The 13,937-nt window shown below is 38.4% G+C and overlaps 1 protein-coding gene across 2 annotated transcripts in view; it reads right to left on the minus strand.

Annotated features, from left to right (window-relative positions):
• The window catches only part of RIT2 (Ras like without CAAX 2), a 173,024-nt gene that overhangs the window by 78,763 nt on the left and 80,324 nt on the right, over positions 1–13,937 (minus strand). For both annotated transcript variants that reach the window (XM_030237347.2, XM_050987014.1), the window contains one exon: positions 6,797–6,988. In XM_030237347.2, the coding sequence (XP_030093207.2) occupies positions 6,797–6,988 (192 nt within the window). The remainder of the gene's footprint in view (positions 1–6,796; positions 6,989–13,937) is intronic.

Genomic DNA, 13,937 nt, shown 5'->3' on the forward strand with positions numbered 1-13,937 from the left:
ACTATATGAGAAAGACTACTTAGGACAATGACAAGGTAAAAGAAATGTTGAAAAATCAAAATCAATTAAAAGTACGTAGAAGTTAGAGTTGTAGAAGAACATGACAGAATCCAGACAGGCATTTTGATAATGCAAGAAAGTGATTATTCAAAGGTCTGACAGTTTTCTAGGATTATGAAACACCATGACAACTTCAGTAGTTTTAATTCCAAATATTCAGACAACTGTCATAGCTCCATCAAAACAGAAAAAATTGCTTATATTGTACAGACTTTGAAGCTCAAACAAAGAATATGATGTGATATCATGTGAGAAGGAAATATGTAGGCAAGTGCATGTAACTGGTGATGGCAGCTCCTTACAAATACAATTAATTGTCATCAGACACTGATGGAAAATGGAACTACATGAATATCCATGGGAAATGAACAATCGAATGGAATAAAAATGGATGAAATACTGAATTAAAAATGCAACAAAAAAATTCAAATAAAGAGAACCCTAGAATCACTGAAGCTGGAAAAACCCTCTAAAGCCATTGATCCAACCCTTCCCCCAGCACCACCAAGGCCACTGCTGCCCCATGCCCCAAGTGCCATATCCATATGGTTTTAAATCCCTCCAGGGGGGCTGGGGACTCCATCACTGCCCTGGGCAGCTGTGCCAGGGATGGACAACCCTTTCCACAAAGAAATCTCCTCTCCCTGCTGTCCAACCTGAGCCTCCCCATGCCCAGCCTGAGGCCGTTCCCTCTCCTCCTGTCCCTGTTCCCTGAGAGCAGAGCCTGACCCCCCTGGCTGTCCGCTCCTATCAGGAGTTCTGCAGAGCCACAAGGTCCCTCCTGAGCCTCCTTTTCTCCAGGCTGAGCCCCTTTCCCAGCTCCTTAAGCTGCTGCTCATAAGACCTGTGCTCCAGACCCTTCTCTACCTCCCCTTTTCTGGACATTATATAGTTTTGAAGACTTTGCTCTTCTGTGCCACAATCTCCTCAGGATTTTTTTCCATTGAGCTTCCATTATGGTTTTGTAGTTGTTGTCTAGGATTTTGTTTATTCAAAAATCAAAGAAAAGATGAGTGCATGGTTCAGAGGTACAGTCTGTAGTTAGCAGCAGCAATAACAGAATGAATCAGTAAGTTTGGATTCCACACTGAAAATATGTCAGAAACAATTTCATAAGTTTTCATCTCACCAAAACACCACTACAAAAAGGCAAAGAAGATGACTGTCTGAGCCTCCCTCTGCTGTCTGCAGCAAGACAGACTTTTTCCCAGGCAGATACATCTCATTTTATGAGACACTTCTATGATACGTGATAAATCCTGGTTTTCTGCGTGGATTTTATAGAGAGTCTAGCCAAGTCATTTAATCTCACAATTTACAATGTCTGTAATTAACACAAATGTATATTATTCATTGTTGATAAGCAGAAAAAAATGCATTTCCCTTGACTTGCAGCTCAAGTTCAGAAGGAAAATTGAAACCATTCATTCTTTTTGCAGGACATTGGTCTGAATAATGGGAAACAAGAATCTTTCTTCAGTACAGACACTTCTACCTACCTTACATTTAATGTTTTCAAGAGAAAGCGGAACTGCTGGTGTTGAAGTACAGTTACAAATTGAAAAGGGGTTTTAATCCCAAAAGCAAGAGAATTCAGCCTGATGCTAAGGTAGAAAATTCATAATACTACAGATTCATGATTCATAATATGAGTAAGGGGGCATCTAGTAAACAGTGCTTCATAGTCATGCACTGAAAAATAAAAGTAAAATATCATATTCTTGAAGTATTTCCAGTGTCTCAACCAGGCACCAGAAGGTACAAACTGACAATTTTTTCATATATATGTCAAAAAATTACTCATGCAGAAGAAACTAAACCAAAACGAGTTTTTAAGAAAATAAAGCTAAACAAAAACAAAGCAAAGCAAAACAAAGCCAAAACTTTTGTCTGTCTCAGACTCAAATGATATTTCAAGGTTTGAGAAGCGTGAAAATAGAGCAACTGTCAAAATGAAAACCTTAAAGTTGACATTCACATTGTCTGATAACCAGTGGCCCTATCTTGAACAAAATACAGAGTAAAATCTCTTTGAAGTGAGAATATTCAGCTGGATCTGATCATGAAAATTCACTGTAATCCTGGTTTGTGAATTATTTTCTGGTATAACAAAACTTCAGGGGAAATAATTACAACGAAACCTCTGTAATACATTTGCATTCCAAGTAATGTATTGCTCTGTGTTAAATCATAGAATCACAGAACCACAGAATGGTTTGTGTTGGAAAGGACCTTAAAGACCCCCATTTTCCACTCCCCTGCCATGAGCAGGGACATCTGCCATGTCCAAGCCACGTCCAGCGTGGCCCTAAATACTCCCAAGGATGGGACAGCCTGTGCCAGGACCTCACCACCCTTCCAGGGAAGAATTTCTCCTTAATATCTGATCTAAACCAACTCTCTTTCTCTTTGAACACACCCCCCTTGTTCCACCACTGCAGTTCTGGATGAAAAAGGCAGATTTCATGTCAACTTTTTATTTCCTTCCTATTAAAGGAGAGGGTTGTAGAGGAAAATGTTTTCAAAGTCACTCATCCTCTCAGATTTTTTTTTTTTGAAACCATTAAGACAACACATGGGTGGAAGAGTAAACAACTGCATAATTCTTTTCTGGAGCAAAACCATACTGGCAAAACTAACAGCTTTGGTGACAGGCTTCCCAAAAAGGCCAGGAGCTCATGGAAACATGATCTGCCCTCCTAACTTCAGATGAAATGGACATCAGCATGTTATCCATGGACCCAACTGAGCCCACAGCTGATTTCTCTGGGGTCAAAAAAAAAAAAAACCCAGGAAAAACTGCTCCATGAAGGCTGTGACATTTCTGCATGGCTAGAATTTTCAGAGGGGTTCCAGCATTGGCAATAGGAGTGCAAAAAAGCTTCTAGAAAGAATGTTTTACAGCTCAGACTTACAGCACATTACTAAAAGGAGCTTGAGTAGTCAGTTCCCCTCTTAATTGCTCAGTGTAATTAATATTTTGGTGTGATTAGTAGGTAATAGCTTTTGCATATTTTCTAAACAACATTTCAGTAATGCCACAGGTCCTAACTATTAATTTTTTTTAATATAACACTGCAATTTAACATTAGTATGGCATGAGCTTCAATTGCTTTAATGCATTTTTTTAAAGATGAATGTTTTAATTAGATATATATCTGTTACACATGTTTTAAGCAATAAGAATCAGGTGTTCATCTGGAGTAAAGAGACAAGGTGAAAGTATCATCATTACCTAAAGTATCAGCATTTTCAAACAGCTGGTCCTACATGACCCTGAAAATCTGATGATAATTAAAGACATACAAGCATACATTTACTGATCTAATGACTTTGCTGTTTGAAAACACTGAAATTAAAATGTTACCTAATCATTCAGTTATGTATTTTCTCCATCATACAGCTGTGGAATAGAATGCATATAGTATTTAAGTGTTTATTAGAGCGATGGCTGAAAAATCAGGGAAAAGACACAGGTAAATATAAACGTTCCAGGCCAGGCTGGATGGGACTTGGAGCAAGCTTGGTCTCGTGAAAGGTGCTCCTGCCCCTGGCAGAGGGGTTGGAATGAGATGAGCTTTGAAGTCCCTTCCAGTACAAACCATTCCATGATTCTGTGAATGCCTAAGCAATTCATGCCTGCTCAGTGGGGGATGGAGGGTGCCTTGTCACCACATAAACATCAAGATAATGATTTACTCTCTTTTCCACACAGTTTTTGCACAATTTTTTCCATGTTTTTCAAAGAAAATTGAAAGTTTTTATTCTTTAGGCTGGTGAATATAACAAAAACTTGCTTTAAGAAGGAGCACAGAAAAAGCAATTTCTTAGGACATTAAAAATCGCATGCACACATAAAGACTATGATTTCACTGAAGCCATATAAAATAAAAATATCATCTAAAATTAATAAACTCAGTGGTTTTTTTTCTTTCAGCAGCGTTTTTCTTAAATCAAAATTTTAATTGCAGAATAATTTTTTTCTTGTAGTCCTGTTGATAAATTTGAATAAAGCAGCACACATCATTAGCTGTACTGTGTGGGGATTCACATTTCAGACAACAGCTCTGTCTGGCCAAGCCACTACAGCCCATCTAATTGCTGCAGAATTGTCATTAAATGCAAATGATGCCTGCGAATGTTGAACTTGGTGTTATGTCCTGAAATAACATTAATAACTTATAGTTGTTTTGATGAAATTCATTGGAGAAAAATGTCATTAAACAAAGCAACAATATTATCCCTGGTGCCCTGGTCAAATTCCAACCTGGCTGATTGCATTCTGACACCCAGTATTTTTCAGCTGTTTGAATTTGGTGTGCTGTGTACCTCCCTGTTTGTGCATTGATATGCTAATGCCCTACATCACCAGCTCATTGCTGCCTGTCACTCCAGAATTAGTTGGCTGTCACTCTCCACCATCCAAATGCTTTTAATGAAGCTGTAACCACAGTGCAAGACCTTGAAGAGACCCCTTTCAATCTGCCTTCCCAGAGAACGTCCAGTTTCTTAGATATTGCTTAACCTTACAAGGGAGCACAGATAAAACTTATTTCAATGTTTGTTAAACATACAGCACAGCCTCCTGTCCCAGTTCTGAAATAATGAAACACTGGAAAGCATTAATGTGTGCCTAAAGCTGGGCACAGAAGTGTCATCCCACACACTGGGGCTTCAGGTTAGGTCAGGAAGGTACTCAGAGCAGAATCTGCTCAACGCCCCCACTTAACCAGGATTTGCTTTGAGCTGTGGAGTGGAATCTGAAATGGATGAAATCAAAGTGAAAACACATTCTAGGAGGACAACTTATACACCTCAGCACCAACTAATTATGCAGACAGCAGCCATGGAGTAGAGATAGTCAAAATTTAAAAATAATATACAAAAATATGGACCCCATAAAAGGTTGCTTTTCCTACTGTTCATTCATAATGTTTACTAATGGACATATAGCCATAATTAAAGTCTTTGTATAAAGGAAGAGATCTGCTTTACATTACTTTACTAGTTTTTGACTTAAGGGTCAAAGTCTGTATTGCAGTACTTGAGAAAACCCTTCTGACACTGCCAAATGTGTTGGCATTAGTAGAGGGCTTGTGGACAAAAACATTCTGAAGGCCTAAATTCTGTTTCATTGAAAACTTTTAAAAATTTAGTGCCACAATTTGGATTTTCATTGTTCACACATTCAGGCAGGATCATCAGTGGTGACCTCACAGGATAGTTTTTAGTGTGTTTATCACATCTCACAAGCTTAGTTTATAATATTATTCCCAAAAGCCTCCCCCATGACACATAATCTAAAATTCTGCAGGTGAAATCCAATCCAGATATTCATGAGCAGTAATTTTCCTGTTTGTGAGACCAGACAAGATCACCATGTAAAAGTTTTTAAATCAGACATATATTTTTATATATGTTGTCAGTGATTAAAACATAAAAGTTCAACAAAAGTTTAGAAAGACATAGTGCCAAAGACTGATGAAAGAGTGTTTTTGTACCAATTAGGAAATAGAGCCCTGCTGAAACCTCATCTAGAGGCAGCTGTAGGTAATCAGTTGTATCGTGCTTTGGGATTAAGTGAATGTCCAGTTCTCTCAGCAAAACAACTGAACCCAAATCCTTCCCTAAAAACCCTCATCCCTCCCCTTCTGTTCTGGCACCCCTGTTTGCAGCCCCTGTTAAACTGCAGCTGGATTGTCACCATAAGGGTTGTCACAGCCTGATTTGGGGAGAAAGCCAATGATCTGGAAAACAGATGTGGCGTTTTAAAAGTACATATTCAGATCTTTAAGACTAATTTCAAGCTCACTGCTGTCTTGGATTTTCTTCAGGTAGAATAAAGAAGACAACGAAATGGGAAGAAGAGTGACAGAATAAGTGGAAAAGAGTAGATAGGATCAGTGAGCACAGATGCTAATGAACCAAAAAAACACCATTTTATTTAAGTGTTACATATGTCTGCACAGAAGTCAGATATTTGAAAGCAGTTCTAGTTGTAGATATTTTCTGTTCAGTATCAGGTCACAACCAAGCCATTGTAATGCAATCTCTCTCTAGCTCACCAGTACAACCAGCAAGGAAGCAGAGAGGAAGCAAAAGGAAAAAAGTGAGCAGAGATTATTAAAGACATTGAGAAAGCCACAGACATTGACCTTGTAGTTGAAAAAATTCTGTTGCTCTTTAGGTGGTGGTAGCTGAAATCTTGTATACGAATCAAAGTGAATTCAAGTCTTGCATGTCTCCTTTATTCCTGAACACTTTGATAGCACAGTCACTAGATCTTCAGGCAAATGTAGTGTTGAAAAACCCTTAATCAAATCTAGTATGTTTGGGGAAAAAACAAACCTCTGTTTAATGGCTGGCCATGTCAAAGAAAACAAAGGTATTTTTCCACAAAGGTCCTGACTGAAGCTCTTTCGATGTTATTTTATATATATATTCAACATATTCATATATATTTATATTCACTAATATATATCAATCTTTTGACAACAGTAGTCAAAGTTTTTCAAGTAAAAAGAAAGTTTAGATGTGATTTGCCAAGGCTATTTCCAGTTCCACAATATATGAATGAAAGACACCACAAGGACTTTAATTCATTACAAATTTGTCGCTCTTTGATTAAACTTTTGCTTGTGCTAATAATTCTCAGCAGCACTGCACAACATATGCTGCAGAAACCCACGAGGCAGCCAAGCAAAACCAAGCCAAAATTGGCAGAGAAGTCTCTTACCTGTCTGAACTCCTCAAGGTCTATTTTGTTTCCCACCAGCACCACGGGGATGTCGTAGGTGTGCCGGACGCGATAAATGAGCTCCTTAAACTCAGCGGCTTCTTGAAAGGATTGGCGGTCTGTGATGGAATAGCAGATAATGAAGCCTTCTCCACCTCGCATATACTGGTCCCTCATGGCTGTGAATTCTGCCTGCAGAGCAGGAAGAGCACGCTCAGTAATTTGGCAAACAAAATTATCCATCTGTAAATAACAAACTTGCAGAAAACTTCCCCAGTTCCTTACATAAATCCACATTGCTTGTTTTACCCTTGGAAACACTCCATGCTAAAATTTGTGCCTCCTTCTGGGTTCATCAACCCCAATAGTAAGGATTTCTCTTAAGACTTTTTTTCTTCTTTTCCCATCCAGGGAGCTCTATCCTCTAAGAATATCAACTTATTATACAAGTGCCTGCATACAGAAAATACTTTCTCATGTATTATCAGAAACTTCTTCAGTGCTGCCAGTATAAACAGATGACTTGCAACAGAATGGATATTAACAGGTGTAAAAGAAATTATATTACTACCTAGGAGTTGGAGACAGGTACAAATTCCTTATTATGCACTCAATTCCAAAGCTCTGTAATATCAAAAAGACAACAGTGCCTTACAAAACTGGGATCCGATGCAAAAAGTTCTGCTTTTTTAAAGGATCTCAGAAAAGATGGAGGCTTCAGTTCAGTGTGGGGTGACGTCATTAAATGAGAATGAACAATTTTAAAGAGTGCAAGAATTGGCCCCATTTCCTTCTCCTTCATTTTTCTCATTTTATGTTTACTGTCACAGCAGTGCTTCTTGCTACTGGTATGGGTTTTTTTTTTTCAGAAGCTTTTAATAACTGCCACATTGTACAAAAACTCAAGATTTAGTTTTCAAAAACTCGTCTTAGGCACTGTGGCTTGAGAATATGTTTTAAAGCCAATATCTTTCTCAAGTTTGTTTGTTTTTCTTGATGACAGCCCAGAATAACCCAATACCATGGCAACAGTCGGTCAGGATCAGAATCCTCCTGACAGAATCAGTTCTCCAGAGATATTAAGATGCAGGAAGGTCTGATAAAAAAGAAATGCACATACCAACATTGGACCATTTCTGTGAGCAGCAGCATGCAGCATAAAATCCTGTATTTTTTTACTCTATTGAGAATTTAGGATTTTTTAAAACAGTTTAGTTTACATATATATATCCTCAGCCCTTGCTGAAAATTGAAGGGAAATGGATTTCTAATGCTCTTTTAAAAGTCTCAACCTTAAATCTCTCTCAATACTTGCTCATGTTGATTGACAATGTTTGCTGTGAATAGACTTTCATGTTGACCATTATCATTTATTTATGATGTATCTTTTACCCGAGGGTTTTATATATCATCCAAAACATTTCACCTGCTGCAGGAATAAGTTCATCCAACTAAGCTTCAAAATGGCAGACTAATAGGCAATTTAAGGGTAGGATTCTGCTTTGAGACTTACTCAGAATTTAAAAATCTCTGAATTATCACCCCACAGCACCCCAGAAGAGTTTATTAACTACTAAGCTACAAGAGAGAGTAGGTCAGGTCATAACATAGCCCATCCTCTGGAACATGGATATGCAAGCAATAGGGCAGCTGAACACTGATGATATCAAACAGAAAGGATTCCACACTCTGTGGTTTGGACAGGACACTGAACAGAGCTGTGTCTCTGTTCCCAGGCCTCTTCCAGCCATCTGCATTTGACAGGTACTAGATTAATAAACGATGCAATACGAAACTTTACATCACATTCAAAGTCTCCAAGTTGAGAGCAGGGAGTGCTAATAACTAAACACAGTCATTAAATCCATTATCTGCTCTCAGACCTCTGGCTTTTACACCAGAACAAAGATCTCAGTGCAGCCCCCATCCCATGTGACCCTGATTTTCTCCTCTTTGCACCAGTCCCTTAGAACTGTTCTACACCATTATTAGGAGGGTAGTCTCCTTTACAGGAGGAACAGAACAAGTCCAGGATTCCTTAAGGCTGAGCAGACGATGGAAGCCTTCAGAGAAGTTAAATTTGTGGATTAGGCTTCTGTATTTAGCTGTCTGTGCAGCTGCAGTCCACTGTCTAAGCTGTCCTTGTAAAAAGTGGAAAACAATTCAAAGCCATTAATGGACTACAGGCTGCTATTAATGCTGGGAAACAGCTACACCATTAGTTATCTGATTAGCTGGTTTTTGCACCCATTATTTATTTTTAGAGGGTTTATACAACTGAGTGGAGCTGATAGCTAAAAGTACATGTTTTCATAGGGAACCTAAAGCCCAGACCAGATGACCTGTCTCCTTGAGTTAGAAATTCCATAAATCAACTACTATACCACTGTATGACAGCTCTGCACAACCTTTTACAAAGAATGAGCTCTGTTTAAGTGAGGTGATCCAGCTCTAAGAAGGGCTCAGAGCTTTGTACACTCATTTATAGCCATTTATGGCAAACCAAGAAGGAATTAGGTCACACATCCCTGTTTAAGTTGCTCACAGTAAGTGATGTTCTGGAGCATGAGTACTCCCAGGATCACTCCCCAGGGATGCTTAATGGCTTTCCCTGACTGACAGGAGGCCCTGGGTTCCTAATTTCACACACTGAATCATTCCAAAGGGACAAAGTTCTCAGCTTTTAGGACTGACACTTTTGAGTCAGAATCATCTACCTACACATTGTGGTTCACGGCAGGGCATAGTTAAAACTTTCAGGATAAGAATGAGTTTACCTATGCAATTTTTTATTATGACATGTTATTACCGCTGATAAATTAGACTAAACAGGCAAAATACTTTAGTGTCATTTTTGAAAGGATCCATTTTCAGAGGCATTAAATAGTCTGTGCAAACTGGATTGAGGACATAGAATTGGCTTTCTGTTGTTAACTCAGCTAGTAATTTCCATTGCAATTTTTTTATGTTGACATTGATTTCTCAGCTTTTTTCCCTTGGCACAATTTGCTCAGTACAAAGTCAAGGACTCCAAGATCAAACATAAATAAGCCTGGTTTTTTTATTTCAAAAGAAGGGTTTTTTTTGGTTTTCTTTTTTACCTTTTCACCAGGAACATCAACATAATAATATATACTAAGAGAAAGACCAAATTTAATTACCAATAAATACACTAAAATCTTTGCAAATCTGTATGCAAATTATACAAAAAAGACAAAGGACTAAGAAGAAATCACGTCTCTTTGTTAATTTTTAAGTTCAAGTCTTACTTGACTACTTATCCAGATTCCACTTTTTTTCATGTTTATCTGCAGTAAACAGAACTAAACACAAGTTGACATGGGTTTTGTGAATGTGCCAGTGTAAAACAAAGCCTAAGGTTTTACAGACTTTTAGTAGTTTTATTATTATATTTTATCTGGTTCCCTTATCAAATAAGCTATGCATCTGTCCCACTAATATCTTTAATTGTTTCCTGCTGTAAAAAAGACCTCTTAAAATCAGTCAGGAATAGTACTGGATACAAATTTCTACTCAATAAAGGGAAAATGCAAAACATTCCCAAGTCAGTGAATGCCAAGGGGAAAAGACAGAATGAAATCACACCCCCTCAAAAGAAAATCAATTCTTAAAATTAAAGTGAAGATTTGTCATGCTTACAGCACTTTGCAGCTTGACATCAATCTTGAGTACTCTCTTGTGTATTATGACTAAGACTTAACTGAAAAGTGTGGTAAAAACTGTTTTGAAACCAAATCAGCATTCTTCTTAGGAGATGTGATACTTGAGAGAAAGCATCAAGTTTCGACAGAAACAAAACAAAATTTTTCTGAAAGTTGAAAGAAGGGAGCATAACTTTTTCCTTTTCTTTTTCCAGTATAATTGAATGCAGAAAAAAAACCCCACTAATCCTCATAAGACTATATATTTCTACCTGTTGTTGAAGAATGCTGACAAGAAAGTCTCTTGATGGTTAGGTTGTTCCTAGAGAGATGTCACATTTGCCTTTCTTCAGTGATCAGGCATCTGACATGATTTTTCATAGATATCAGAACAGCCTCCCAGTGCTGTCGAGCAGCTTCCTCAACCTGCTTGGATGTATCTTATCCAAGCATGGATCCATGCCTACACCCGGCTTGATTCACTTCTCCCTGATTTATCCCCCTCTAATCTCCCTCTTCCTCAAACGTTCCTGGGAGGCATAAGAGCAGAGCTTGCCTCTGAAGACGGGGAGAGAGGAAGCCTTGAGTGTATTTGTACCTTCCACGTTCCTCATCCTTAGGACACTCACTTGTTCCAGCAGCTGCCCCACATTTTTCCTGACTGATGGGCAATTGCCAGTGTACCTGTAGAAACCCATCTCACTGCCTTTCAATCTTTCAAAGTTCTCAATTCTAGCAACACTTTGTCTTTCATAATCCAGTCCATTCACACTGAATAAATACTTCCATACCTACACTTGGGAGAGTATTCCTATTTCCACATTTTGTCGTCCTGTATAGTCTTGCTTTTTCCAGCAACTTTTAAGAAAGAACTTATCAAAAAGAAAATGCCTGCCCTCTGTTTTCTCTCCTTCATCTTGATTGGTACTCTTTTATCTCACATTTCATAACGAGCAAGCGAAATTTTTTAATAAAAAGAAGTATTTTTAATTAGTTTTAAAATTCATACTGTTATCATGGAAATACAAATAGAATTTGTATGTTTGTTTTTTTTTCATTAGAAATCAGAATCTTTTCCAAATAAGATCAGTATCTTAATGCCTCCAGAAGGAGAAACAAAGTGATTGAGCAGTAAAGTCACACTGCACTTAGATACCCTGATCTTTTTGAAGGGTTGGTCTATGTATTATCATCAAACATAAGTCTGGGTCTCATGTTCAGCTCAGGAAAGCCCTGTCGTGCTGACTAAAAGAGTCTAGAATGATGTATAACAAAGTTCAGCAAAGCCAGTTTGTTTCTTTGCTGTTTCCTAAGTATTTCCTCCTGAACAATGCTGGAGAAGGAGTGCTGGGTTAGAAGAGCTTTTATGCAACTCAGAACAGAAGACGTTTATAAGCAGCGCCTCCCATATCACCACTTTACACCAGCAGAGCTCTGAAGTGAAGCCATTTCTCCCAGATCCACATGTTGCCTGTAGCTAAGAGATGGTCTTGTCAGCCCAAAAAAGGATAAAAGGGAAAGAAGAAGGAAAACAACAACAACAAAAAAAATGGACAAGGCAATGAGCAGAGGGTTACCATTCCTGCCCCTCTTTTTCATTGTGTGGGGATGTGTTTGAGCAGTAAACACAGCTTGCAAGTGCAGTCCTTCCCCACACTGCTCAGAAGTGTGCTGCTTAGAAATTTAAAGATGTGGCACCTCCAAAGCAAAGGTGTCATGTTTTTCAAACTACACACACACTCCACACATTTTGATGTCTGTTCTATTTTTTTTTATGATCTTGGCTTGTACTTCTGGAAGAGGTCAGAGCCTCCCCAGGGAGGCCAGCCTCACAGTTTGAAGAATGTCACTTTCTATATCTTCTTGTCTTATGTTCTGCTTGACTTTAGAACCAGGAATATGCTAGCAGATGTTCTTAATCAAAACTGTCTCCCTGATTACCACAGGGGTCATTCTTATTATAAACTTGGTTTTTTTATATTTATAGTGAACACTTGAGGGGTGGGATGTATTCTTGCAAACAGGCAGTATATTGTTCATCTATGGCAAAAAGCAAATAAGGATAAAATGAACATAGAGGAGACAGGAGGAGGAGGAAAAAAGATCTTCAAATAGTGAGAGAAGAAAAAATTAAAACAATAATAAATATGTGAAACTTCATTGTTCACTCAGAATTTTCTTTTTAAAAGTAAATTTAAATTTTCTTCTGTCTCCAGAAAATTGTTCCCAATATGGTACAATATTACATTTTAGCAGCAATTTTTTTTTAAAGCCAAAATGCAAACCTCCCATATCTCTCTATTAGTAAGTTTTCTTACACACATAAGCACCACAGTTGACTTTGTCAGGATTACATGTCATACACCTGGCACTGCTTGTCATAAAGTGTGCTTTTCTTTTACCTCTTGAAATAGATTTACCTAATGAAAGTACACTGGTGAGAAGTGCTGTGATAATTATCTGGTTTTCATGGACTTTTTAGTGTTTTTTTTTTTCTGTGTGATGGGAGGAGGGGACAAAAGCAAGTATTTTTTTAAAACTTATTTCTAATGGGAAGCAGCAAGAAATCTGCAGCAGTTACATTTCAAATAAGAAAACATCCAGGTAAGATGTTAGCTGGATATTATATCATATAAACATCATAATACAGGTAATAATCTAGATGCAAAAGGCTTTATTAAATGTGGTTTCTGCCTCTCGAAGAGGTAGTCAGGTATTCTAAATTTAGAATCATCTCTTTATTTAGTCTTCAAGTCCCTCTCTGTACAGTCATTAGAGAGATATGACTGACTCCAGAGAGTAACTCAACCCATCCTCAGGGAGGTGTTTAGGATGCCAGGGGTATTTTTCTTTTGTACCTCTCTCACTACCTTGACAGAGACTAAATAGAGAGCCCTGCCTCTGATGTCCACAATATCAGCCAGGCTCTGCCCAGTCATATCCTTCATGCATTTGAATGAAAAGGCTACTCCTCCTCTCCACTTTAGACTTTTCATTTAGCATCTGCAAGGCTGCTTCATTTCCCATGGAGTGAAAAGATCAAGAGAACTTAGCATCTAATGCCAGACGAGGATTTTTCCCTTCACAGCACTCAGCAGTGGGAAATGCTGTTCCTCAGCATGGGTTGAGTAACAATATGAGATAAAAAAGGTACACTTTTTCCACCACAGAAGTCAAAGTTCCAACCTGATGCCTTTGCTAGCTGGAGCCCTGCCTGCACCAGCTACAGGTCCCCAGCAATGATGCAGCAGAAAACAAGAAAGCACAGAACATTATCAACATCTCTTCACACTTTCTTCTTCCCTCCCCCTTATTTCCAGCCACCCTTTGCAAATGACAACAACAACAACCACAAAAGGAGGTACATCGAAAAAGAGAACGAAAAATTTGCAGCAGGTGGCACTCAGCAACCTGTGCCAGCCTAAACCATCTGCCACATCACTGGGAGGAAGGAAGGGAGCTGAGTAACAGCTCAGAGA

This window comes from Serinus canaria, chromosome Z (assembly GCF_022539315.1).
Source record: "Serinus canaria isolate serCan28SL12 chromosome Z, serCan2020, whole genome shotgun sequence".
NCBI classification, from domain to species: domain Eukaryota; kingdom Metazoa; phylum Chordata; class Aves; order Passeriformes; family Fringillidae; genus Serinus; species Serinus canaria.